Genomic DNA, 27,850 nt, shown 5'->3' on the forward strand with positions numbered 1-27,850 from the left:
CTGCACAGATGGGGGCTGCCACAGCCCTTATTAAATTTGCTAATAAACTTGCACACGGACACATGGCTGCATCCAGGAGCATCCCAACAGAAAAAGGGCTGAAACAAGGCTGCGTCTTAGCACCGACTCTCTTCAACTTATATATAGCTGACTTAGTACCACTCCTGATCAGCTGCAACTCACATGCCCCAAACCTAGGAGATATTTTGATACCCTGCCTTTTGTATGCGGATGACATAGTCCTGATTAGTGAAACAAAAGTAGGGCTACAATGTCTCCTAAAGGCAACCCGGGACTTCTCTAAAGCAAATGACCTAACGATCAACGTGGATAAAACGAGAACCATGATAATCAGGAAAAAATAGAGACAAACTTGAGCCTGGTTTGAGGGGGGGAACTAAAATTGAGGATACAGCGGAATATAAATACTTGGGTGTGAAGTTGGATAGCGGGGTCGCTTCGCATCACAGATGAATAGCATTAGGCACAAAGACCTAACACTGGCTTCCACTTTAAAAACCCTAAATTCAAAGTTGACGGGCCATCAATCCTCCCTTTGATTGAGGTAGTTTAGGCAAAACTGCTGCCAACAATTACCTATGGCAGCGAAGTTCAGAAAGGCAGAGACGCTAAAATAATTGACGCCGGAGCAACAACTGTATATAGGGTCATCTTTGGGCTGCCCAAACACACCTCACCGGCGCAAATTAGGCTTGAATTCGGTGTTCAAAAACAAACAGTTGCAAGACAAGGAGCATTCATCATTGAATGAGACAAAATACGAAAAGCTCCACATGGTACTCTAAATGAACAGCTATGGAAGGAGATAGAACAACATTCCAAATAACCTGCCGCAGAATACTTTATAGCAGTTTAAATGGGTTGGGCCTATGTCAGCTTTGGAAAACATCAACAGCCACTATTATTTTAAAAAAACTTGTGTGGAAAACAGTGAAACATCTTTCCTTGTTGGAGTACAAGACCACATTGACAAAAAGGGCCCACGGCTGGATGACATTAAAGATATATACGGAGTCAGCCTCACAAGTCTATTTCAATCTGGGGTATGACAAAAATATAAAAATTGCTTTCATGAAGTACAGATTGGGGCTGTTACCCTGCATTCAACATCTTCCTCCCTGGTTAAGAGAGAAAGCGGGCACTGTGTGCCGCTTATGTGGTTCAGCATCTGAAGATCTGCTGCATTTACTGTGCTCCTGCAAAAAACTGCTTAGAGAACGGAAACAATTCTTGAGGCAACACTTTAATCAACGGGGAATGTGCACCAGGAGGCAAGCTCTACTGGCATGATTTGCACCGAACGATCAACAACTGAATTGCAGCCTGGTGAAGTATCTGAAACTGTGTGATGGTAAAATGCCTGAAATGGAGACCAAAGGAATTTATGCAGGGAACACATTGGCAAATGTCCTGAGGCGCACTCAAGAAATTCCCCTCAAAGAAATTAACTTTTACATCTGAAGTACACGGTGGTCGGACAGTACAGTACCTGAGGGCATGTCATACGGGGTGGTTCACCAAGGTTAGAAGGGCTTGTCAATGGTCGGCAAAAAGTTTGGTTGGATGGTCTGGAATGCTTTGGGCAGCAATTGGACAGAAATGATACACTCCGCTTTTAAAGCTGCTTAATTTTAGAATATTTTTTTAGAAGCTTTTAATGGAATGTGTTGTAAATGTATATAATTGTGTTCTTTTCTTTTGATAATGTTGGCATTTTGCAACGGGTTTAATTAACTATGCAAATAAAATGTATACCTTATTATACCTTATACCTGATAGAACCAGCTCTGTTCTGCAGAGAGTCTTGCCCTGATTACCTTGAATATTTCTTAAACAGACAGTTTTAAATGCCATTTTCTTTTTCCTTTAAAAAAAATTGTGGGTATTGTATGGGAGTCTATTACAGATATTTTGCAGAGACCTGTTCATGTTTGTCAACATGATGCAACATACATAAAAATGTTTCTTTTAGATCAAACAGGATTTTACATATGAGAAATGGGAGGGAGGCACAAAGATTATTTTCAATACTATTAGTGAGCTGCTTCTGTATTAACATATTTTGAAAACACATCACCGTCCTTCAATATTAGATGAAGACACATTTAGAATTTGGACCAGTGTGCCTGACCACTGTCAGTGACCTGGTCAAAGAGGGCATCAAAGAAGTGAAACTCAATCCTAGATTCAAAGCTGTTGTCCAATTTACATTTGGCCAATGCCCCCAAAATCTTTGAGATGTCCCTGAGCTAATGGAGTTGTCAATGATTAGGGGCCAGATGTAGGAGACCAAATACCGGTTGGTAATGGCCGATTTCGGCCGTTACCGACCGGTATTTGGGTTTTGTAATGTGGCGGGCCTTTGATTTACAGAATCAGTAAATATACCGATTCGGTAAATTTACAGAATCTGTAAAATACCGAATCGGTAAATTTACCGATTCTGTAAATCAATATGTAGGTGGCACAGTAAACAGTGCCACAGGCCCTTAAGAATTCGTTATTTACCACACAATACTATTGGGTGGTAAATAACGAATTCCTGTGTACATGCACATCTGTGCATGTACACCTGTGCCATGTGGCACACATACCTGCCCTAAGGGCAGGTATGTGTGGCACATTGCACACAAGCCAGGAACAGGGGTGCAACAGGGTGTCAAAGTGACACCCTGTCCCCCTTGGCAATTCGGTATTTGTACCGAATCGGTAATTACCGAATCTGTATTTGCCATTGATTCCTATGGGCTTCAAGGCCCATAGGAATCAATGGCAAATACCGATTCGGTAATTACCGATTCGGTAAATACCGAATCCTACCGAATCGGTATTTGTTACCGATTAATTACCTACATCAGAATTACCGATTCATGAATACCGAATCGGTAAAATTCGGTATTTATGAATCAGTAAATCTGATTTACCTACATCTAGCCCAATGTCTTTTAGCCATGTGATATGGAATGGAATGGGTGTATGTGGTGTGGAGTGGAATTATGTTGGTTGGATTGGAATTATTCGTTGTCAATTATGTGGCACAGAATTGTGTGGTGTTGAGTGGAGTTATGTGTAGTGAAATTATGTGGCATGAGGTACAGTGGAAATATGTGGATAGCAATTATGTTGTTATTAGTGTACTGGAATTCTGTGGGGTAGCATTAAGTGCCATGATGTGTAATTATGTGGAGGGGTATTGTGTGTTATGTAATGGCAGGTAGTGGGGTGGTATTATGTGGTGTGGTGTTGAATTATGTGCATTATGGGGAATTTTGTGGTGTGGATTCAATGTATGTGGTTAGTTGTGTGGTGTGGAGTGGAATTGACTTGTGGAGTGGAATTATGTTGCTTGTTCTGGACTTATGTGGTGTGGAATGGAATTGTGTAGGGTGGAATTGCGTGGTGGGGAACTGTGAGAAATTGAGCAAAATCATGGTGAGGGGGATTTTGCAGCATGGTGTGGACTGTATTTATGTGCACTGTTGCTGTGTGGCATAGAATGGATTCATGTGAGGTATTGAGTAGAGTGTAAATATGTGGAGGTAAAAAATATTTTAAAGGGCTTTAAATTCCATAAAATTGACCATCAGTGTCCACATTTTTTAACCTTTTTACATTTTTTACACTTGTTACTGAAATTCCGTGCTTGTTTTCTTTTGTATAGCATTTTTTAAACTTCTAATACACACTTCCAGAACTTTTTGCAGAATAGCAAGACCAGTTGTGGAATGGTGTGCTGGGCAAGGACGGTGTCTGCCCTCTTCAATCTTTTGTGACAATGCTCAGTAGAGTGGGAGAATACTGAGCTGTACCGGTGGAGACTGATGTAACCCTTTGTGAAAGGAATGGTGGTTTCTTTCTGGTCGAGGGGAGTCTCGGTGTCACTTGCTGCTGTAGAACCCTCTCAGCCATTGTTGATATTGAGAGTTTGGCTTTACAGGGAATGCTGGACAACAATTATGGCCTGCTTACGTTGATTGCATGCCCTCACCTACAGCCTTAGCAAAAATGGCACAACAGGGAAGAGGTGTGTGTTTGAACAGAGGTAATGTTGTAATGTGTTTCACGGATGGCAGTTTTTGCGGTAGATTATTAAAACAAAACTGGGACTGCTTCACCACAGTTATCTGACAATCACACGATTAGAGAGATGAATAGCTAATTACAGGTTTAAACAAGACAATGAGAATGGCTCATTTATTTTAGTGCTCTGAAGCTACTGAAGCAATATATAAGAGCCCAAACAAAGCCCAAAACTTCTAACATTTCAAGTTTCACAAAGATGGGTGCAGGTGTTGCTTGGCAACCTTTAGAGCAGCTCATTTATGTAAGGTGCTGGGTTGGATTAACCAGCTCTATTTGAACATTTGATATATCACGCTATCCAGCTGATTTCATAAGTGAAATACATTAATACGGCTTGTATCAAATGTCACCACCCTGGGTAATAGGCAGACCAACCAGTGCCTTTATTGTCGGCTTAGGATAAATATACCCAGAGGGAAAATAATTCCTCACATTCTTGCATAATAATAGTCTGTGTCACAGTTAATGATGCTTGCAGAAACCCTACTCCAGGCTCCTGAGTTCAGATCCAGTGGCTTATCACTTCGGCTCACGCTTGCACTGCTGTACCCAGTGGGGAACAAATCGATACAAAAAGGGGATGATGGACGGAGCATTTGAGCAAATCAAACACTAACCCCCAGTCAACTGATCTGGGTTTAATCCATCACCATTCTTTAGCTCAATCTGCCACCCCAGTTCAGACATGGCCTTATGCAAATCAGTCTGACCCTGTGCCTCATGGGAACAGTCCAGCCCGAACTGCCAAGCCATGTCTTCCCTGGACCGGAAACAAGCATCCTGGGACCGGTTTCGGATTCATAATCCTCATCAACCAGGCTATCTTGAATCCAGTGGCAAAGTGAGCAAGGGACTCACGTCTGAGCATACCCTGCCAAGTTAGGGCGAACAAAGCGATACAAAAAGGGGATGATGGACAGAGCATTTGAGCAAATCAAACACTCACCCCTAGTCAACTGATCTGGGTTTAACCCATCACCATTCTTTAGCTCACTCTGCCACCCCAGTTCAGACATGGCCATATGCAAATCAGTCTGACCCTGTGCCTCATGGAAACAGTCCAGCCTGAACTGCCAAGCCATGTCTTCCCTGGACCGGAAACAAGCAACCAGGGACCGGTTTCGGATTCATAATCCTCATCAGCCAGGCTATCTTGAATCCAGTGGCAAAGTGAGCAAGGGACTCACGTCTGAGCATACCCTGCCAACTTAGGGCAAACAAAGAGATACAAAAAGCGGATGATGGACGGAGCATTTGAGCAAATCAAACACTCACCCCCAGTCAACTGATCTGGGTTTAATCCATCACCATTCTTTAGCTCACTTTGCCTCCCCAGTTCGGACATAGCCATATGCAAATCAGTCTGACCCTGTGCCTCATGGGAACAGTCCAGCCCAAACTGCCAAGCCATGTCTTCCCTGGACCAGAAACAAGCATCCTGGACCAGTTTCGGATTCATAATCCTCATCAGCCAGGCTATCTTGAATCCAGTGGCAAAGTGAGCAAGGGATTTTGCACGCAACAAGATGGTTTGGCAGGTACAGCTCTACTCTGATGAGGCGGGTGCGGCAGGCTTCGGAGTCTTCTGGGATGGGCATTGGTGTGCAGAGAAGTGGCTGGCTCATTTTCTGCGACAGGGTAGGAGCATTGCTTGAACTGGTGAACAATCAGAAGGCAAAGGATCTGCGAGTGCTGTGCCTGCTGCGAAGTTTCATGCTGCTCTGCTTGCGTTTTAATGTGCTTTTCCGTGCGCAACATGTGCCTGGGGCGAGTAATGACATTGCGGATGCGTTATCTCGTTCACAGTGGCAGCGCTTCAGGAGGTTGGCGCCGGGAGCAGAGGCTTGCAAGACCAAGGTGCCGGAGGGTATCTGGGCCTGGGGGGAGTGAGAGTGGTGGGTTTGGTCGAGAAATCTATAGCTGAATCTACGAGGCGAGCATACAGGTTGGCATGGTCTGAGTTTGGTGCCTTTCTGGGTTGGAACAGGGCTGCATGGGGGTTGCGGCAGAGTGACTGTGAACGGGGAGTGGTGCGTTTTGTTTTGGAGTGCATGGACAAAGGATTGTCACAGACTATGATAGCTGGCAAACTGGCTGGCATCTCCTTTTACAGCATGGTTTACTTGGGTTTTGATCCGGCCAGGGCGGATTTCTTGAGTCGAATGTTAAAAGGTTGGGGTCGCATGAGGTCAGAAGGGGGAGGGGGGAGTTGCCGCGTGAAGCGATCACTTTTGAGTTGTTGACGAGAGTGCTGGGGGAATTGCCCCACTGATGTTATGACGATGGGGAGGTGGCGTTGTTTCGATTGTGCATGGTATGGATGTTCTTCGGGGCATTTCGGGTTTCGGAGTTGTTGGGAGTGCAGGGGGCTCCGGGACATTTGTTTGAGGATGTGAGGTTGGACGGGCCCAGCTGGGTATATGGCTGGGTCGTTCAAAGACGGACCAAGTTGGTCGAGGCAAGTGGATGTGGCTAAAGCAGAGCGGCGGTGAGGGTGTGTGCCCGGTGCGTGAGTGGACGGCCTTTTTGGGACGAGTGCAGAGGTCGGATGGAGAGATTTTTGTGCATACTTCTTTGAGGCACTTGACGTCCTTTCAGTTGTTGGCGGTGTTACGGATGGCTTTGCGGAGGATTGGCAAGGACCCAGCTCGTTTTGGCACTCATTCGTTTCGTATTGGTGCGGCCACGGCGGCGGCTGGGTTGGGTTGGTCCTGGGAGGAGATTTGGAGAATTGGGCGCTGGAGATCCCGCTGCTGCGAATGCTATGTGCGTAAATTAAGGAGGTCAGAGGCAGGGTAGCTGAAGGGGGGCTGCTGCGGTTGTGTTACAGATCTGTTTTTCTGTGGTGTTAACCTCTTTCTCTTCGTAGGTTGCGTTCAGGGGCCAGGGGCCAAGACGGTTACCTGGATTGTTAGACACTCCATTGTACACTGGGCATCAAAATATGCAGACAGGCAGGTGTACGGTCGTAGCCTGGGCCTGCGGAGCAGTCATCACGAAGTCCATTGGTGGGGTAAGAGTGGGATGCGTTGGGGCGACTTGTTGCCTTGGCTGACGAAGAAGGTGTCTCAATTGGGTTGCCCGGACATGCTGGTTATACACCTGGGAGAAAATGACTTGGTGAAACTGTCAGGAGTGTCCTTGTTACATTTGATACAGAGGGATCTGGAGGCAATAAGGAGCAATCTGGCTGGCGCCTGTATTGTTTGTACAGAAATTGTGCCACAAAGGAGTTGGAGGGGGCACTTAAGCCTGCTGCCATTGAGAGGGCAAGGCAGAAATTGAATAGGGCGATGAGACTTTTTTGTGATGCTCATGGAATCAAAGTTCAGTCACATGTTGGGCTCCGGCTAGAGGAGCCCCTTCTCTTCCGCGATGACGGTGTGCACCTTTCGCACATGGGAAATGCTTACTATCTAATGGAGATGCGGGATACCATCAGCTTGTTGTGGAATGAGTCTATCTGGTGTTGAAGAGATTGAGTGCGAAAGGTGCACGTTTGGTGGGGCAGGTAACCGCCCTCCGGGGGTTCCCTGGGTGGCAGAACTTGGGAGGGGTGGGGAGTCCATGACGGGCAGAATCACCCTTCCGGGGAAGGGGTTACATGTGCAGGATGGGGGGTGTGGTAGATGGAGGTGAGATGACGGGAGATGCTGGAGGAGGATGAAGGTGAAAGGGGAAAGTGAATGGTATGCGTGAAGAGGTCGTGGTGTGAATTGGAGTGAGTAGTGGAGTATGTGAATGGATGATGTTTGGGGGTCATGATGTTGGGGGATTGTTAACTGTTATTGATGTTATGTGGAAATTTGGCTGTCATACCTGTCCTAATAAATGGCCTTTTATGCTAAGACATGCGTGGACTGGTTATTTGCGCAATGACAGTTTTTTTTTTTAGAAAAAATGCTCCATAAAGTAAATACAAAAGCATTACAAATGGCGATATCATATGCCAGGTGCCTCAGTGTGGGAGAAAAAGCCACTAACTTTATCAAAGGTCCACCCTGCTTAAGACCTACATGGTGCTCTACTCCCCTGCTTGTCCTGTCTGCGAGTGAGGCTATAGGATTTAAATACTATTCTGCGTGTGCGCGAAAATCTGTATGCTGTCAGGTCAGCCACGCCTGCTCTCACCTGCTTTACCGGTATTGGATGCAGAGCAGGGTCTAGGCTACTGTGTCAGCGGGGTTGAGGCTGTTCTTGGTTTCTGTCAAAATAACAGATTTGTGAGGGGGCAAGTGGGCATGGACCTCAGTCTCCACATCACTGGGTCAGCCACGTGTCTTGGAACGAGGCTGCGTGCTGGATCTTGTACCGGTGCATGGACCAGGTACTGCTATTCAACAGAGTCCGCTTGTATGTGGAGCCTTCCAGGCGTACACGTGACACTCGCTAAAAATAGATGCTTTTAGGCCAGGAGGGAGACAGTGATATGTGAACGGGTGAAAATGGCAGGATATTTTCAATTCTCTTGCCTTTAACAAAACCTGGACTGCAGGGTAGAGTTTTTTTTAAGATTTTTTGTATATATTCTACATAAGTTCGGATTCAGGAAAATGGCATGTCAATTCATGTGGGGCTAGATACAGCCAATGCTCCTATGTGCTTGTTCTTGTTAAGGAACCTATGTCTTGTCTACAAAAAAGGGGCAAAAGCCATCTAAGGGGTGGACTAACGCACAGTCTTGTACGGGGTTGTACTAGTTCATGGAGATGTCAATAAGAGGTGCAGGTTCTTTATAACCCCATGTCCTATGAATCTTGCATCAATAAAAGGTCGATAGTGCTATACTTGGAATTATACTGGCAAGTCTGAGTAAATTATTGAGCCCTGATTGTTATCCAGTGAAATGATTTAGCTGATTCTAAGGGATATCGTCATTAAGACTGTTGATTTGTGTCTGTGATCGATACACCCATCTTTGTTCTTTCAGAAGGAGTGTTTTGTGGGCCCCGCTATTTGTAGTAGTTTTTTGATAATTGTACACTGCATGTCGATGTCTGTATGGTGGATCTCTAGAAAGTGGGCCATGAGTTTGGTTGTAGCCCTTTTGCTTCGGATAGTGCTCCTATGTTCGCTGATCTGTATTTTTCTAGAAGTCATGCCTATGTATTTTTGGCTGCATGGGCAGGTGATTATGTACACCATGTTTGCGCTGTTACAGTTTGTATGTGCTCTTTGTTCCCTTGGGGTCTTAAGTGCCAGATCAATGGTCTTGGTGTGTGATGTCAGAGGACAAAACAGAACAATTTCCGCATGGGAAATAGCCCATCACTGGTGGCAAAGTCCAAAGGGTGTCTGTCAGTTGATTGTTCTGCTGATGATATTGTTTTTTTTTAATCCAGTTGGTTTGATGTTAATATGTGCCAATGTTTGGTGATGGTTCATTTAATTAGGTTGGTACCTGAGTTGTAGGTTGTAATGCATATTAAGTTGTTATTTTCCAGTTTGTTGTTTTGTTCCAGGAGGCTTTCCTTGGGAATATTACGCACTCTTTTTCTTCCTTGGTTCACAATTCGGATAGGGTAATTCCAATCCCGGAGTTTCTTGGTCAGTTTATCTGCCTCTTTTTTAAAAACCTCAGTGTTCACACAGTTGCGTCTAATGCACACGAATTGTCCTACTGGTAAATTTTTTCTAAGTGCTCTGGGTTGTGCACTTTCAAAATGTAAAAGACTGTTATGATCTTTGGGTTTGGTGTAAAGTGAAGTACAGAGTTTTCCTTCTTCGGCAATGATATTGGCATCCAAGAAAGACACATGTGTGTTGTTATGTGTCACAGTGAATTTAATGAAGGCATTCCTTGCGTTTTTCCATTCGTTGAAAGAGTCTGTTGTGGTATTGTTTGTCTTCTAGATATCCAGGATTTCATCAATGTACCTGATCCAAAGACGTGTAGACTACTAGAGTGTGTGAGGGCTATATTAAGAAAAGGACCTCTTTCCACCCGCAGTAGCGGGTCGGCTATAGTCTGATGTAAAAACTTTTGGGGGTATATTATCAACAAAAGGCGATACAGTATTGCAGCTTTTATCGGCAGAAAACTGCTGATAAAACGGCGATAATGTGCTTGATAATATGCCCTTGAGAATTCCCATAGAAGCCCATGTTCACACCAGAACATGGGTTTCTGCGGGAATTCACAAGGGCATATTTTCAAGCCCATTATCGCCGTTTTATCAGCAGTTTTCTGCTGATAAAAGCGGCGATAATGTATCGCCTTTTGTTGATAATATGCCCCTAGGTGTTGAATTTACTTATGAGAGAAACAAACCCCCTCCACCCCCTCACCCCCCACTTCCCTTTGCTTTTGTAGAAATCAGTCTGATTTCAGAAGGGACACTAAGATTCGTTCAGATACTATCAATGTGCTAATGGAGCCCAGTGTTGCCACAGGCATAACATGATTATTTATTTATTTATTTATTTATTTCACGCATTTCAGAGAGTCAGTTACTTAGTCAGGTCATTGAGCAACAATGACCTAAAATGAAATAGAAAAACCCAGGAAATTAAGGGAGTAGTTCACTGCAGCATAGCTAGCACTGCCTAAAGCAATGACTATGGAGAGAACTATGAGCTATTGGATAGTTTTACCTGTCTGGAGAACATGGCAGGCGGTGACCATTAATATCTTTTGTGAATAAATATATAAGGTCACTTAGCACAGAATAAGAAGAAAAGGGAAAGGTAGAATTGTTGATAAAATAGCAAAAAAAAAAATTTCATGCTTGGCTTTAACATGCAATATGGCATGAGAAACATAACCCTAAGAAGTTGATAGAAACAGTACAAATTGGCATGGTTTTAATGTCAAGAGTAAGATCCATAACAACAACATAAAGATACATTACAAGGAATTGTGAAGTGGGGACTTCATTGAGCTCAGATTGAGACTACTGCTTATGTAGACAAAAATTACATAGAGAAGAGAAAGAATCTATCTACTCACCCGACCCCAAACAGTTCCTTGGAAATATGCAATTGTTTCAGATGCCTTAAGTAGCTGATGGAAGCGGATATCCTCAAGCGAGAAACCGTGACCAAAGACCACCCAGGAAATTACATTGGAAACACAGGCAGAAATTAGGGGCTGAGGATCCACTGGATTTCCTGTAAACAATTGTGTATCATAAATTTGTATTTGTAATCAGGTTGCAGAAAAGGGCACAGCATAAATAACAGCTGCTCACACCTTTGGTCCACAGTGAGGTGATGCCATTCGCAGAATGGTTAATCAATGAATGAAAAATACATCCTCAGTGATACGCAATGCAATGTTTAAGACAGAAATACAATGAAAAAATTCAAAGGATAACTATATACTACACCCATTCTTATCTGGAAATTAACGCTTGCACATATTTTGCACAAACTCTTAAACATGTACCACACCATTACCTCCAACACACACAAATTATTTCTTATCTAATAGACTCCCATTACTTTGTGGACCCCATCTTCCACATTCTGCCTCAACAGTGTATAGGCATCATAACCATAACCTCATCTTCGTTCTTATTGTATATCAAGAGAGGATCTTTGTAACCACTTATTTATAAAATACAGTAAGTGTTTTTCAATTGTAATTTTCACTATTGTCAATACCTTTGGTGGCAGCAAAAAACTTCACCAGTTTGCATGCTTCTTTCTGGATACGCCATTCCAGACTTTTCTTTCCAAGTCCCAAGTTTCGGAGAGCCTTTAGAGCGAAACGCCTTTGATGTTTCCAGGTCTGACCACTGGATAATATGATACCTGCAGAAATTAGGCATATATTATTTCTACACATCTTGTAGTGAATCAGTTGAAGATTCTCAGAAGAACGTTTACCCATCGAGTGGGATACCATAATTTGGGGCCAAATATACTAACCTATTTTGTAGTCACTGTTAGATCTGTCAGTCTTAAGGTGGCCTCCCCCCAAAATGTTTGCATTTTTTGCTAATGTTATTTTTGTTGGCTTTAGGACTCTGTGCCTTTTACCACTATAAACCAGTGCTGAAGTGCATGCACTTTCTCACTTTAAACATGGTGAAATTGTCTTACATCAAGTTGGCATATTTAATTTGCTTGTGCGTCCCTAGTAAAGTGGTACTACATGTACTCATGCTGCTGGTGCCCTTGCCAAAGAACACCAAAGGGTCTTGACTCAACTCAGTGAGGCTGAGTCCATAGAACTATCAAACATAACAAGTGCCAATACTGAGCTACAATCCAATATCTATTCAGTACCTAAGCCTTATGAATACAACATATGGACCCATATTTTTACTTCAGAATCAATTTGTTTATTTTACAACTCACTTGGAAGCACTTTTTTGTCCCTTGTAAAACAAATTGTGTAGCACAACTGTCTTTTTGATTAAAAAATGAGGGTGTATATGTAGGAAACAGTGATTACTTCTCATTTCTACAGCAATTTTCAAGTATATTTGTTTCATTGTATTGCTTGACATTGTAAATGTAAATGTAAATGTATGTAAATGTAAATGTAAATGTAAATGGGATTCAGATTATTGACCGCCAGTGTTGGGCCATACTGAAGTGTCTTTGACCCATTCTGGTGTGTTGTGTGGATGGTGTGAGTGTGTGGTACTAGTGTTTGGCCAAATGTTTATGATGTATGTCTGAGGGTGTGCATTAATTGGATGCTGGTGTCTTGTATGATGTAATGTAGTGTTTTGTAAATAGGTTGTTTCTTTGTATTCTATTCACTATTGATACATATGTACAGAAAGCATTAGCAATAAAGTGCTTACAAGTGAGTTGTAAAACAAACTAATTGATTCTGTGATAACAATATGGGCCCATATGTTTTATTCATAAGGCTTATGTACTGAATAGATATTGGATTGTAGCTCAGTATTGGCAATTGTTACATTTGATAGCTGGTAACCTTGCAGCACTTGGTGAGCCACCCACTTATGTAGGCTTTTAAATCATGTTTCAGCCCTGCCATTACATCCTGTGGGTGCTGTTTTAAATTGCCATTTAGACCTGGCAGGCGTAAACCTTCCTCTTTAATACATATATTTCACCCTTAGACAGACCCTAAACAGTCCATAGGGCGGGATGCATTGTATCTAAAAAGCTTGACATGTACTTCTAACTTCTAACTTTTACATATCCTGGTAGTGAAAAACTGTAAAATTAATTTTTCACTACTGCAAGGCATACCTCTCCAAAGGGATACCATTGGCTTGCCTTATTACATTTAATAAGAGATAACTTTAAATCGGGAGTTGGTTGGAATGTCGAGTTTGGTGTCTAAAGAAATGTAATTTAAGCCCTCTTTAATGATGAAGTCAGATTTTAAGTACCAATTCCAAAAAGGCCACTTTTTAGAAAGTAGACATTTGTATTGTCCTATTTGATGCCTATAACCTGTTTCTGGGTAACATGACTAGGTGCAGCTGGCCGTTGGTCTTTGTGTATTGCTCAGAGACAGTGAGACAAAGGAGCATAGGTTTCGGCAGTATGATCCATCTCTGAGTTGATGAGTGGCGGGAGCTGTCACCTACCACACTTGCACATCACAAAAGCTCTACCAGAGTACACTCACAAATGGATTGACACTAGTCTATTGTGACCCCAGAAAAGCTGGGACATGGGCAGGGAGGCAGGAAAGCCCAAACACCTTGGGGTGGAAACCTCCAGAACCTTCTTCTACTTCAAACCTGACACTAGGTATAGATAATGGATAATCAGACCTGACTTTTTCGTCTGCTTCTGGACCTGTGAAAGACTCATAAGGACTGCTGCGCTGATCTGCAAGAAGGACTGCTACTCTGTTGCCCTGCTGCCCTTCTGTCTAGCTGCCTGAGTGAAAGTAGGCAGGGTATGCTCAGACGTGAGTCCCTTGCTCACTTTGCCACTGGATTCAAGCAAGCCTGGCTGAAGACGGCTGGAATGCCATAAACAGGTCCTAGGAAGCTTGTTTCCGGTCCAGGGAGGGCATGGCTTGGCAGTTAGGGCTGGACTGTTCCCATGAGGCACAGGGTCAGACTGATTTGCATATGGCCATGTCTGAACTGGGGTGGCAGAGTGGGCTAAAGAATGGTGATGGATTAAACCCAGATCTGTTGACTGGGTGTGAGTGTTTGATTGGTTCAGATGCTCTGTCCATCACCACCCCCTTTTGTACCGCTCTGTTCGCCATAAGTTGGCAGGGTATGCTCAGACGTGAGTCCCTTGCTCACTTTGCCACTGGATTCAAGCAAGCCTGGCTGAAGACGGCTGGAATGCCAGAAACCGATCCTAGGAAGCTTGTTTCCGGTCCAGGGAAGGAATGGCTTGGCAGTTCAGGCTGGACTGATACCATGAGGCACAGGGTCAGACTGATTTGCATATTGCCATGTCTGAACTGGGGTGGCAGAGTGGGCTAAAGAACGGTGATGGATTAAACCCAGATCTGTTGACTGGGTGTGAGTGTTTGATTGGTTCAGATGCTCCGTCAATCACCACCCCCTTTTGTACCGCTTTGTTCGTCATAAGTTGGCAGGGTATGCTCAGACATGAGACCTTTGCTCACTTTGCCACTGGATTCAAGCAAGCCTGACTGAAGACGGCTGGAATGCCAGAAACCGGTCCTAGGAAGTTTGTTTCTGGTCCAGGGAAGGCATGGCTTAGCAGTTCGGGCTGGACTGTTCCCATGAGGCACAGGGTCAGACTGATTTGCATATGGCCATGTCTGAACTGGGGTGGCAGAGTGGGCAAAAGAACGGTGATGGATTAAACCCAGATCTGTTGACTGGGTGTGAATGTTTGATTGGTTCAGATGCTCCGTCCATCACCACCCCCTTTTGTACCGCTTTGTTTGCCATAAGTTGACAGGGTATGCTCACACGTGATACCCTTGCTCACTTTGCCACTGGATTCAAGCAAGCCTGGCTGAAGACGGTTGGAATGCCAGAAACTGGTCCTAGGAAGCTTGTTTCTGGTCCAGGGAAGGCATGGCTTGGCAGTTCGGGCTCGACTGTTCCCCTGAGGCACAGGGTCAGAATGATTTGCATATGGCCATGTCTGAACTGGGGTGGCAGAGTGGGTTAAAGAACGGTGATGGATTGAACCCAGATCTGTTGACTGGGTGTGAGTGTTTGATTGGTTCAGATGCTCCGTCCATCACCACCCCCTTTTGTACCGCTGAGTGAAAGGACTGGGCCTATATCTTGATCCCAGGACTACCAGACTGACCACGAGGGTTAGTTGGCTGGCCTCCTGAACAGAGCCTCAAGATAGAACATATTCCAATGACCTTGAACCCAGCACCTGGATTCAGTCTGTTGAGAGTCTTGCTCTTCAAATAGTATCAACCCAGTCCTCGACCCTTGGAAGCAGGCCTGAAGGTGCTCTGCCAGTCCAGCTGTGGTCCTATGGGTAGAACCGAAGCAGCACAAGGCATCTCCTCACAGCTCCGCTTCAGAGCCCCTACAGCTCGATGCATCTCCTAAGCAGGATTTTGCATCACAGCCTGCAGTCTTCTCTGAACTGTTGCTGCGTAACACATTCCCAACCCAGGTTTTTGCATCGCAAGCTCCTCATTGACGCCATCCTCGACAACAATGCAGGACTCTGCATCACCGCCCGTACCTTCTTCAGGGAACTGCCTGTGCACAACGCAGGACTTTGCATCTCAAGCTGCTCGTCAATGGCATCCTCAATGAAGATGTAGAGCCTCTTATCGCAGCCTTGCAGCTCCTCAGAACAGTTGCTGGCAAAGCATCATTTGTGGAATCATTTTTATTTCAGGTTTCATTTAGTGGCTCTCAACAGGAGTAATTCTGCAGAAGGCGCACAGGCCATAGGCCTTTAAGTGAGCTTGAACTGTCTGTACTTTTGCTGTAATCATAATGCCTTGAGAAATAACCAAGTCATAAGGGTACGTGGCAAGCTATTGCTATGCTTCTCGTGCTGATTTCATAAATGAATGTATATGTATAGCTAAGGATCTTACTCTGATTAATGATTGGACATCTGAGTGGAAATCCCGATGGTTCCACTAAGCAACTGACTTTCAGTGGCTATATAACATTTGTACAATACATGCAATATGTCTTCTAATCTATAAAAACCCATGTTCATTTCTGTATTTGGATGCAACTCCACACTAGAAACTGGGTCCTCTGCAGCTATTGAAAAAATAAATACTTTGGAAATATCACTGCCTTTTAATAATTTTAGACTTCAGAACCGCTGCTGCACAATGCATTCCTAAAGGAGGTATTCGTATCACAGCCTGCTTTCTCCTCAAAACTGCCGCTGCGCAAGGCATTCTGAGCGCAGACTTTTGCATCACAAGCCCCTTAAAAACAATGCAGGACTCTGCATCGCAGCCCTGCAGCATCTTCAGACCTGCCTGTGTGCAATGCATCTTAGATGCAGGACTATGCATTGCAAGCCCCTCATCAAAGGTTCCTCAACGACGACATAGGACCTTGCATGGCAGTCTCGTAGTTTCTCTGAACCACTGCTACAGAACGCATCCTTGACCAACCAGGATTGAAGTTACTTTGTTCAGCATGCCTGACCTGGTTCTTGTATCTGGCCTGCGCTCCATGGTGATCTGCCTGAACTTGTGCCTTTATTACAGCCCTGCGCAACCAGATAACCACAGTTGGTGCTTTGTGCTTTTAGGCACTATTTCCAATTAAATATTAAAAATTGCATATCTCCGGTTCTACCGATTAGATTTATATTGTTTTGGTGTCAAGTAATGAATTGAATTTTGCTCTATTTTTTTATTTGGTGTGGAATTTTTCATGGGTTGTGTTTCCACTTTATTGCTGTTTGAAGTGCTGCATGAACACTTGACACAACTCATTACCTCTAATTTAAGCTTGACTGCTTTGTTTCAAGCTACCAGAGAGTTAAGCACAGGTTAATTTGGGGTTTGCTTGTTTTTCACCCTGACAGAGATTGTGGTTGCTGCTTGAGTACAGTTCCGCCCCCAACACCCTACCCCAACCAGTGACCTAAGTTTCAATGTTGGTGTCAGCAGTGGGAGTTAGACTTGTGTTTCTGCAGTGCCATACAGGGATTTTATGTAACACTAAAATCCCAGCTAAATATTTTAAGACCATTTTGAGTTTCTTTTAAATTCTCCTTGTTTGGCTCTTTTTGCTTTTTACAAATCTAAATGCCACCTGACTGTCTGTGTCCATACCTGCAGTAATGGTATTTTAGCTTTTTGCATTTAAATAGTTCTGTAAGGAAAGGGGACTACAAACCAAGAAAGTCACCAAGAAGTTGGAGCTTCAGAAAGATCTGAGGTCTGTACAGAGGTCAACCTGTTACTGACAGTAACAGCGGATGATAATGAGGGGGATGATATGGATGAGCAGGAGGAGGAACCCCATGCCTCCAGTGGGGAGAGATACCCCAGTGGTGGGGGGCCAGATGAAGTGCATCCCAATGAAAACCATCCCTGCCACCAAGTTTGGACTCATCCCAGAGAAGTACCTTATTATTTATTTATTTATTTTTGAGATTTGTAAATCGAGACTAAATGCCCGTGGGCGTCTCAGCGCTGAAAACTCGACTCGTGGCTCTAGGTTAAGGGAGAGTCAAAAGATGCAGAACCAGTGTTGGGTGAGTTTGCTTGATTATGCCCCTGAATGCTTGGGCGTGGGGCAGCAAAGTTGATGATTTCACTGGGTTGTTTGATCTGAAACTAAGAGAGCACATGTTCAATATCTGTTTCACAGAGCTGCGCCAACACCTAATTCGCAGTAAGCTCACTGACCCCAGGGAGCATGCTAAGGAGGCAGACCTCTGTGTCAGCACTAGAGTGCACAAAAAAGTATCTGGGGGATCACAAAAAGGGCCATCAGAGGTCCAAGCAGAAGAACGAGGGGGGAGAAAAACTTTCAAAAGAGGACTTCTCTTAAGGACTCCAAAACAATTCCCAATGAAACTAGGGTAACTAGTTCCAGTCTGAGCTCAGTCAGAAAGCATTTGTTTGATAAACAGGCAGGGAGGTTTGTTCCCCAGTGTACAGTGCTCCAAGTATGGACACTTCAAGGTGTTGTGTGTCGATTTAGATTCCATATATAGATTTCCCAATTTATGCCCGTATATACATAAAATTCACATTGCTCTTATTTAGGCATAGAAATCCAGCCCTTATTTAGGCATTCTCCATGCTAACCAAATACAGGCATGGTCACCTACATCCGTTCATTTACGTCATAACGAGTTCTTGGAAAACCAGACTCTTAAGCCTTTAGGACTTCCACTTGTTTGGATATTGATTTGTCCAAGAACTAATTTATTATGCATGAACATCTATTCCTTTGGGGGTTCATTCATGACGTTCTTATGCCCGACTTTTACGTCAATACTGGCATTCCTAAACACCTTCAAGGTATAAATATACCTTCACTTGCCATGGCGAATCACGGTCCACAGTTTGGCTGCATACTTGCACGACGCGGCTCGCCAAGGCAAGTTCGGAAAGAAGTCGAGTCCCCAACTGGCGCACTGACCAGACGCTGCCATCCTCCTCGCAGAGAATCCAGCTCCAGTGTTTCTGACTCCCCTTGCTGGGTGTTAAAGATCGAGGCCCGGAAAGAGATTCCAACCTCACTCATTCTAAGGTATGGAGCGAACTAGAACCTAGAGGGACTTTTGGCAATTCATGGCAACTATAGCTAAACTAGACTGTAGCTAAACAGAACCTACTTCTTCCTTCGTACTACACCTAGGTTAGGTACACTGGGGTAGGTTTATTTTAGAAGCATCAGATGAGAATTTTAGCCTGTGTTATTTATATATGTTTTTTTTAATGAATATATATCATAGCTACAAGCCATGCCATTGCAGTATTATTTCATCTTACTGCCAACGCTGTTCATATTATACTTCGCATTCTATCTTACGATTGTCGCAGTTCATATCTCTTGCATGAGAAATTGGACTGTTCAATTAACCGTTTTTATTGAAACGCCTGTCTATCTATTTCTGTGTAGACTCTGTAGAAACGAAGCATGCACAATTTACTGATTGAAACGGTTATCTTTTGTTTCCACGATTCTGAGATTGTTCCGATTCTAAGGGAAACAAAGTTGTCATGTTTATGCGGTTGTCAGAAATGAATCCCTTCTTGTTCATTCGAGAAGTTTCTAGTGACCGCTGCGTTAGCTGGCACACACCAGTAATTATGTTTAATGTACTCGATAGAGATATACTGACCTCAGTCCTATGTCAAAACTATAGTGTATATTATTCAATGCGCAGAGCCTATAAGGGATATAGGAACTACACTACATGGCACCCAACGTTTGGTAAGGCACTAATTTAATGCTAGATACTGAAGTAACTCAGTTGTGCTTTTGTCAGAGACCCTTACTAATAATACTCCATAAGACGTCTGGAGTGGGTAGGGATAATATCCACCATAGCTGAGTAGGATGAAAATCCTATGTATTAGCTTTTTGGTTTGTTCAACGTTGAAGGATACAGTGTTCCAAAATATTGTGCACCTTATCTTTGTTCCCTTGAAACTTGCTTTGCATTCATTCAACTTTCATTAAACAATGACCGAAAACGGTTGTACCCAACAAAATCGCAGTACTTTTTGATAATACAGGTTTTAATGAAACCGATGAGAACGCTATAATCATTCCTCCAAATTTAAGGAAAGCCATCATTCTAAAACTGATAAAACATGGCCTAACACCAAGAGGTGGTAGAACAGTTTTTGTGATAGAGGCACATGAATCCCACCAGACAGAGGTATTCTATTCATGGATAGTATTCCCAGAATCAAGTGCATTAACAAGAATGTTTCACTTCTACAAAGAAGATGAACCACCAGAGGAATATATTCCTTTAGAGGATGTTGAAATTCCACTCACATACCAGGAGCATCAACTCTGGTTTAAAGGTGCCCTAAAACATTACAATCACATTACCAGGCTCAGTCCACAGGGTAAACCAGGAGCAACATGATCGATTTTAGCTGGCTACACACCTCATCCTGACATTGAAGCAATGTCAGACGAGGCATTACTTAATCAAATACAAAAATTAATAGAATTACACAGTTAAACCAGATCTGTCTGGAGGTCGCGAGAAGGACTCCATTAAACACATTCCTACCTCTTATAAAAAGAAGTGGGAAAATAACAAACAACATTCAAAAGAGAAACGTTCTCAATACCAAGGTAGGTCTCCTCAAAAGGAGCCCTCTGAAAGGAGGTTTAACCTCAGGAATAGGGATAATTTGAAAAACCTGACACGTTTCAAGATACGGCTACACATTCCTCTTGTACCTTTCAGACATCCGAAAGAAGAGGACGGTCAGATAAAAAAGAAGAACGCATGTAGTCCTAAGACAATCAACACGTTCAGAAAAACAAAACAAAACCTCAATTCTCCAAAAAGAAGGTAGCAGGTCTGAAGATCAGACATGCAGAGAATACTGAGAACTCAACTCAAGAATGGAGAATGGACTCAGACAATGTTGGAGAGTGAAGCAGAAGTAACAATAGCTCGCCAGAACCTGAAGGGACTTCTGAAGACAATGGACCTGAATGAAGACATTCAAGTTGAGACTGCAGACACCAGGATTAGTTGAACGCAAAGGTTATATGAAATAACGCTCCGGATGGAAGGAGACAAACCATGAAAAGTGAAAGCACTCTTTTGGGAGCGACTTTCAAAGGGTTATGATATACTTCTAGCAGAACGTGACTGGCCACCAAAATGTGTCAGGGAGTGCCCACATGGCAAAGACATCATTATGCCAGCCTTCTGCAACCATGTTCCAGTACATTTTAAATCTATTTATGCCAGAAAATGGGCAGTTGCCCAAGCCCCAGCATTATACAAAAATCATGTAGGATGGGATGAGGACTCACATCACCACACAATACTGTTCAAAAATCAACCAACACAAAGGCAGTTTCCAATTAAGCAAGAAGCTAAAAAACAGGTAAGGGAGATCTTAGATCAACTTGAATACCAAGGGGTGATTGAAATATGCACCTCATCAATGAACAAACCTTTGTTTCCTGTTTACAAACCAGACAACACATTTCGTCTAGTTTTGGATTACAGACACCTAAACTCTTGTTGTAAAACATTTGCAGTACAAAATGTGCACAGTACAGCATTAATGAATAACATTGTGTGTAAAAAATATAAAACTACATCAGATATTTCAAATGGTTTCTTTTGTCAAAACATAGCACCTGAAAGTAGTTATTTGACTGCTTTCTCAATAATGGGGACCCAACGTCAATTCTGTTGTCTCCCTCAAGGATTCAAGAATAGCCTGGGGTTATTCTCAGCAAGGGTAACAGAGTTACTACAAACGTATTATGACAAGGCATTGTCATATGTTGATGATATCTATCTGACATACGATGACCTGAACAGGCACTTGAACAGGGTGAATATCATTATACTGGGCTCCGCCTCTGAGGGTTATAAATTCAATTTAAAAAAAATCAAGAATTGCCCATCTAAGTGTCATTTTTCTAGGATATGAACTATCAAGTAAAGGTAAAAGCCTGGCAGCCAACATTTTAGAAAAGTGTGCGCTGCTCCAACCTCCAACCTCCAAAAACACTGAAAAACTTACAGTCGATTCTAGGTTCCCTACATTTTGGAAGAACTTACATTCTAAACTACGCAGAAAGGGTTAAACCCTCTACGAATTAATCAAACAGAACTATTAAAAACACTTAAAAACACACGTAAATCGTACGTAACTTAGTGATCCGAATCGTTAGGGGTGAATGCCCATTCACCAACTTAACTTTTAATGACGGTGAAAAAAGTACCAATTGCATACAAATCACATTTGTATGCACAAGCAGAAGTGAAATTTACTTCAACAAAAAAAATTCTGACAGGAGTTCAAACCGCTGTAGCAAAGAAAGAGCCCTAGCACAGGGGAAACGCATTATGGTCGTAACTCCTGGACCAGCCTTAGAGGCAGTTACAAAAGCTAGCATTCGGAATGCAAAAGTTTTACATTAAAGATGGATATAATGGGTTAATTCTCTTGTTGCAACTGATGTTGAATATGTTTTTGATCCTTACTTGAAAACACAAGCATTCCTGCAATACGAACACGAATGTCCTCTGCCTACTGAAATTCTACCTCTAGACTAGTGTGAATGTATAATTTATACTGACGGATCTGCACAACCTGCTACGGGAGGTAAGCAAGGTTACAGTGCAGCATGCGTGATTTTTAAAGGTTGTTTGCGCGATGGCAAATTCAGACCTATGGTCACAAAAACACAATCTCTAGAAACTTGTACAGCTCAGCAAGCTGAACTACAAGCATTCATAATGGCACTTGAGAATACGGATCGCGAATTCCCCACACTCATAGTGTGCGATTCTTTTTACTGTGTTCAATCCTACAATGAATATTAACAGAATTGGCTTTAAAATGGTTTCAAAGATTCAAAAGGTGGCACAATAAAGCAGAAAACGCTTTGGGAATAAGTAGTTCAGTTGTGAAAGGGATTACAAAACACTCACGTGATACACACGCTTAGTCATCAACGTGATGGCGTTCACGTTGAAGTGAATTAATTGGCTGATGAAGCAGCGAAGGGCGCTGTGCAAACAGCTTCCGTAGCTGCAATCACTTGTTCAAAAACGAAAATAGACAGTGAAATAATACTCACTGTCAATGCTTCAAGCCGCGGTACAGCGTTACCTAAAAAGTTTCCACTCAAATACTCATATATAATTGATGTGAACAATGTTCAGTTTGCTCGAATCCCTGGAGTGGGGGATCGGGAAATACCAAACATGGAACATAGATTAGGATTAATCCTAGCAGCACATGAAGGGCTCCCCTCTGCTCATGCAGGGGTTTCCACCACAGTGTCGTTGTTAAAGCAACGATACTGGTGGCCCGGGATTAGGAAACACACCAGAAACTATTTCCTGGACTGTGAAGTATGCCAAAAGATGAATGTCTCTACTGTGAAACGTCCTGCGCAGACGCCCCTGTTAATTTCAGATAAACCATTAGTGTGTGTTTACCGGACCACTGCGGTCCCTTACAAAGGGATGGTAACTATAAATATATCATGGTCGCAGTGGACTCGTGTTCAAGGTTCCTTTGGATGTGGCTTCAGTGCTCGGCTGACGCTCAAACTGTTAGAAAAGATTTGCGGGTCTTTATCGGCACATACGCAATTGGCACACTACGCTCTGACCAGGGCCCTGTGTTTAGCTCTCGAGCTTACAAAGAAGTCATGGCCAGTTTGGGCGTAGCATTGCAGTATTCTTCTCCATCCCATCCAGAGGGAAATTCTGTTGTGGAAAGACAAAACCGGAACATAAAGCAGTCTATAACAGCTAGGATATTAGGTGCAGGTGAAGGGGGAGTCAAACATCTTTATGGGTTCCAACGTGCATTAAACAATTTGCCAAGACGTTCTCTAGGGGTGTCACTCCATATGAGGTCCTATTTGGGACGAGAATGTTGGTTCCGGACCTTGATTGTCATGGAACAGTGGTGTAAAATAAGAAATTTGATATCAAAGATCGTTTGGCTGTTTTACAGGACTTAAATGAACTAAGATCGAAACAAAGCAACGTGCTACTGAAACCTACCACCACTGGTGAAAATCCGACTATCCCAGCAAGGCCTGTCTTGATCCCAAAGCTTGGAGATCTAGGGGCCCGATGTAGGTGGCCGTTTTAGGCCATTTACCGACCGGTAACGGCCGATTTCGGCCGTTACCGACCGGTAAATGGCCAATCGGTATGTAGGGGCCTAAATCCAAGGCCACATGTAGGTAAATCTACATTTACAGAATCGGTAAAATTACTGATTCGGTAAAATACTGAATCGGTAATTTTACCGATTCTGTAAATTCCATATGTAGGTGGGACTCTTCTGAGTCCCAAAGGCCTTAACGAATCGGTATTTTACCATGAAATCCAACTTCATGGTAAAATACCGATTCCGGTGTGCATGCACATGTGTACATGCACACCTATGCCATGTGGCAGGCAGACCTGCCTCTAGGGCTTGTATGCCTGCCACATGGCACCCAATCCTGTTTAGGGGGTGCCAGGGGGTGTCAAAGTGACACCCCCTGCACCCTTGTGGAATTCGGTATTTACCGATTCGGTAAATACCGAATCGGTAAAGCCTATTGATTCCTATGGGCTTTAAAGCCCATAGGAATCAATAGGCTTTACCGATTCGGTATTTACCGAATCGGTAAATACCGACTTTTACCGAGTCGGTAAAAGGGAACATCTGGATTCCCTACATACCCACCCTCATATTTACCGATTCTTAATTACCGAATCGGTAAAATTCGGTAATTTTCGGTAATTGAGAATCGGTAAATGTTACTTACCTACATCTGGCCCCTAGTCAGAGAAAAGATCGCAGACAAGAAGGAATTTGGACCTTCTTACAGACAACCAGTACCTGTTTTAGCAATCCACGGATCAAGAACAGTACAAATGCCGCCCCTTGCTGGTAAAAAGGAGAAAAGATTTGTGTCCCTTGACCTGATCAAACCCCACTATGTGACCGATACTAAGCAGTAGGCCAAGTGGACTCCGACAATGTAGCAGATGCACTCCTCTAGCTACAATCCAAGAGGTTCAAACTGAGAGACTCATCACCTTTGAAGATTCTACAGTGAGAAAAGAAGGACTATGCAATAATGCTATGGCACTTGTTCCTCTTGAAACCCAAATAACAGTTCTTCCTGATACACCTGTCTACGATGAAGTAACAAGTGATCAAGTGGTTCCAGCGATTTCACCGAATCCTGATGCAATTTCAACCATTGACAGAACTGCCTCTGGCTATTTCATTAACTTTGATACGTTTTCTGAGGATCCCAGCAAACCAGAAACGATGCCAGCACAAAAAACTTTCAAAGAACAAGCAAGATACTTTTTTCATCTCGTGAAAAAGACTTATCTGGTTTCACCATGGATTGATCTATGGATTGTTTTGGGAACATTCTTTCTACTTTGGTTAGCTCTGGTAATAACTCTGGGTATGCTGATAAATGGAAGGTATATTCAAATGGACACAGCAAGTAAAAAAGTGAACTTACTTCTCCAGCCACACAAATCATCCTATTGTGAACAAAGAGACTTGTCAGCAGTGAACATCACAGCCGTTCCTATACCAGAGGGTATAGTTTGGGACAGAAGTGAATATGACGTTTTTGGCCCGTCTGAGCTTTTGAAGATTCTACACTTATTCAAGATTTCATTAAGTGACTTTATTACCTCTAGTAACTTTTCTGATGAATGGGACTTCGAGACTGTTAATAACATGATGTCTGATCTAGAAATGTCTGCACTATTCACAAATCATGAATATTTAAAAGTTTCATCAAACTATGAACAAATGTATTGTTATAACCATTATGGTCATGATTTTTTGCACAAATCTGCAATGCTTAGAAATGTATATATATATATGTATAACCAATGGGAACATTGTCCTACACCTCCAAAGGGTAGCTCAATAACTTTTGCAATGAAATTTCCATATTTTTCAGGGTTCAATGTATCCAATGCTGAATCATTTTATTTTAAAAATATGAACAAAACAGGGACAAAAAACATGCTAACAAATATGAAACAGAGTTATCTGCAGGCTTTATTGCCCAACTATCTAGACAAGGTTTTGACTTTTGGAAAGACAACAGTGAGACAGAAATTGTCTGGGGTACAAAAGATTGACTAGTGCAGGGGGTAGAATCTTTGTTTAGAGCCTTTATCATCCCTGAAAAAATTATGTTTTTGAATTACACTGTCCAACAAACTTCTTGCCTTGGGTTATCCAAGATCAAAGACATGAACACACCGACTATACCTATACCTACAAGTAATAACACTACACGGGGGGAGGTCGACGTACATACAATTTTGAATCACAAAAGATCAGATCGAGATTGGAAAAAATGGTTGCTCTGGCCCACAGGCACAAACAGCTGTCAAAATCGATTTCTGAACAAAACACAGGGTTTCACTATCAATAGGCCAGACCCAAGCTATGTTTAAAGACAGCATCCTGGGGCAGTAACAACATACATTGTAGGGAAACTATGCCTTGATTGGCTACAGAAATCTACACTTGAGGATCTAAAACAACACTTATCTTTACTTAAAGATGGCGCAGACCTTAGCGAATTCTTTCTAGGACCAAGAAAAACATTTCATATATGCCGTTATCTATGCTGCTTATAATGAAATATAGAAGATTACCCAATCAGAGACTGCAGAACGAATACGAGAAATTGATCGTAATAATTTAGAGAAATCTCTCTCTGTAGTAGACAATGGGTTAACGACTCTGTCGTCCAGGATATATTCATTCGACAGCATTGTGTCTTCTGCCATAGGCATCTTGGAACAAGACTTGGTCATGTTGCAACATGGTCAGTTTCAATTACGTTCTATCATGCTATTAGGCTGGATGCTACAAAACTTGTGTGCAGACTGTGTGCCTTGGTGTTTAATCAACACTACGTCACTGTTTTCAGAATTTAATCTCACTGATAAACAGATCAAACTGGCACAAAGGCTAGAAGACTATACAGTGCTGAGCATTGAAAAACTGGAAAAATTGCCATTCACAGTGGCAGAAAAAAACGCTACTGGGTCGATCATACATGGTAAAATTACTCTGCCTGTTACAATTTTCCATTTTCAGTATTGGCTAAAACATATGCCAGTAGGCAAATATGAAAGGTTGTGTAAAGAATACATCAAGACATCCTGGGATTTACCATACACACACAGATGTTGGAGTGGGGGTGTGAAGTGTTTCTTAGTGGTTCTAACTGTGAAAACGCACTAAGCGGTTCTCTCCTTTGTCAGGGTATTAATTTACACGGGCCCTGCGATGGTTCCACTACAAACTTATCCTGTCGCCTGCAAGGCTCACCAGCTGCAGTGATTAATCCAATTTTTGGACTACTTTCTAATGGAAGTTACTTCATGTTGAATGATCGCAGCTGCTGTGGCATGTTGCCAGGTATCCTATATCTAGTGACTGTTTCATCCACGGTCACTTGCTGTATACAAGTATTGTTTCCACAAACCAAGACAGCCAGGGAGTTGCCTTTATGGCCTTCACTGAACATCTCTTCTAAAAGAATTGATACTTTAAGCAGAATGAAAGCCATTCTTTTACAACAAACTGTGCTACTGACCAAAGAAACCTATGATCTACAAGTCGCAAGGACTTCTGCCGAGATACATGCCCTTTTGAGTACAAACTGCCCTATACATTTCTCAGAAATGTTGGAACATATCTTAAACATGTCTGATATGAGCGGTATTGTACATGTATTTTAGAACATGTGTTCAGGACTGTTAGCACCTGTTCAAGCAGTCTTCAGAATATTTCCCAACTTTGTGCACTCTGTATTTGGCGGACTGCACTACTTTTTGAACTCATTGCAGGGATCCTATTTTTGCTCCTACTGCTCCAATATGGCAAGCCAAATCCCCAGCGTCACTCTAAGCACCATAGAGAGAGCTTTATTGGAGATGAAGTTTCGTGAGCGCATTGTCCAAATTTCAGGTTTATCTCGTCTGCGAGAATTAAATACCACATGGTTTCTGTCATTCAGACCAATCTGGCAAGGAATCATCTTATCTGTTCTACGCTGCCTGCTTTGCGGTGAAGAATGTGTGCTAGACATCTGTCTAACACTCCCATCAGTCATGCCTACAGATATCGATACTCTGCTTGACCCGGTAACGGCCCATGCTGTGTGTT

The 27,850-nt window shown here is 42.9% G+C and overlaps 1 protein-coding gene across 4 annotated transcripts in view; it reads right to left on the minus strand.

Moving 5' to 3' along the window:
* Positions 1-27,850, minus strand: part of LOC147723117 (cytochrome P450 2J2-like) — a 500,182-nt gene that overhangs the window by 406,763 nt on the left and 65,569 nt on the right. For all 4 annotated transcript variants that reach the window (XM_086965465.1, XM_086965463.1, XM_086965462.1 and 1 more), the window contains exons 3-4: positions 11,710-11,859; positions 11,054-11,214 (exon numbers count right to left, since the gene is read on the minus strand). In XM_086965465.1, the coding sequence (XP_086821591.1) occupies positions 11,054-11,214; positions 11,710-11,859 (311 nt within the window). The remainder of the gene's footprint in view (positions 1-11,053; positions 11,215-11,709; positions 11,860-27,850) is intronic.

This window comes from Lissotriton vulgaris, chromosome 4_1 (assembly GCF_964263255.1).
Source record: "Lissotriton vulgaris chromosome 4_1, aLisVul1.2, whole genome shotgun sequence".
NCBI classification, from domain to species: domain Eukaryota; kingdom Metazoa; phylum Chordata; class Amphibia; order Caudata; family Salamandridae; genus Lissotriton; species Lissotriton vulgaris.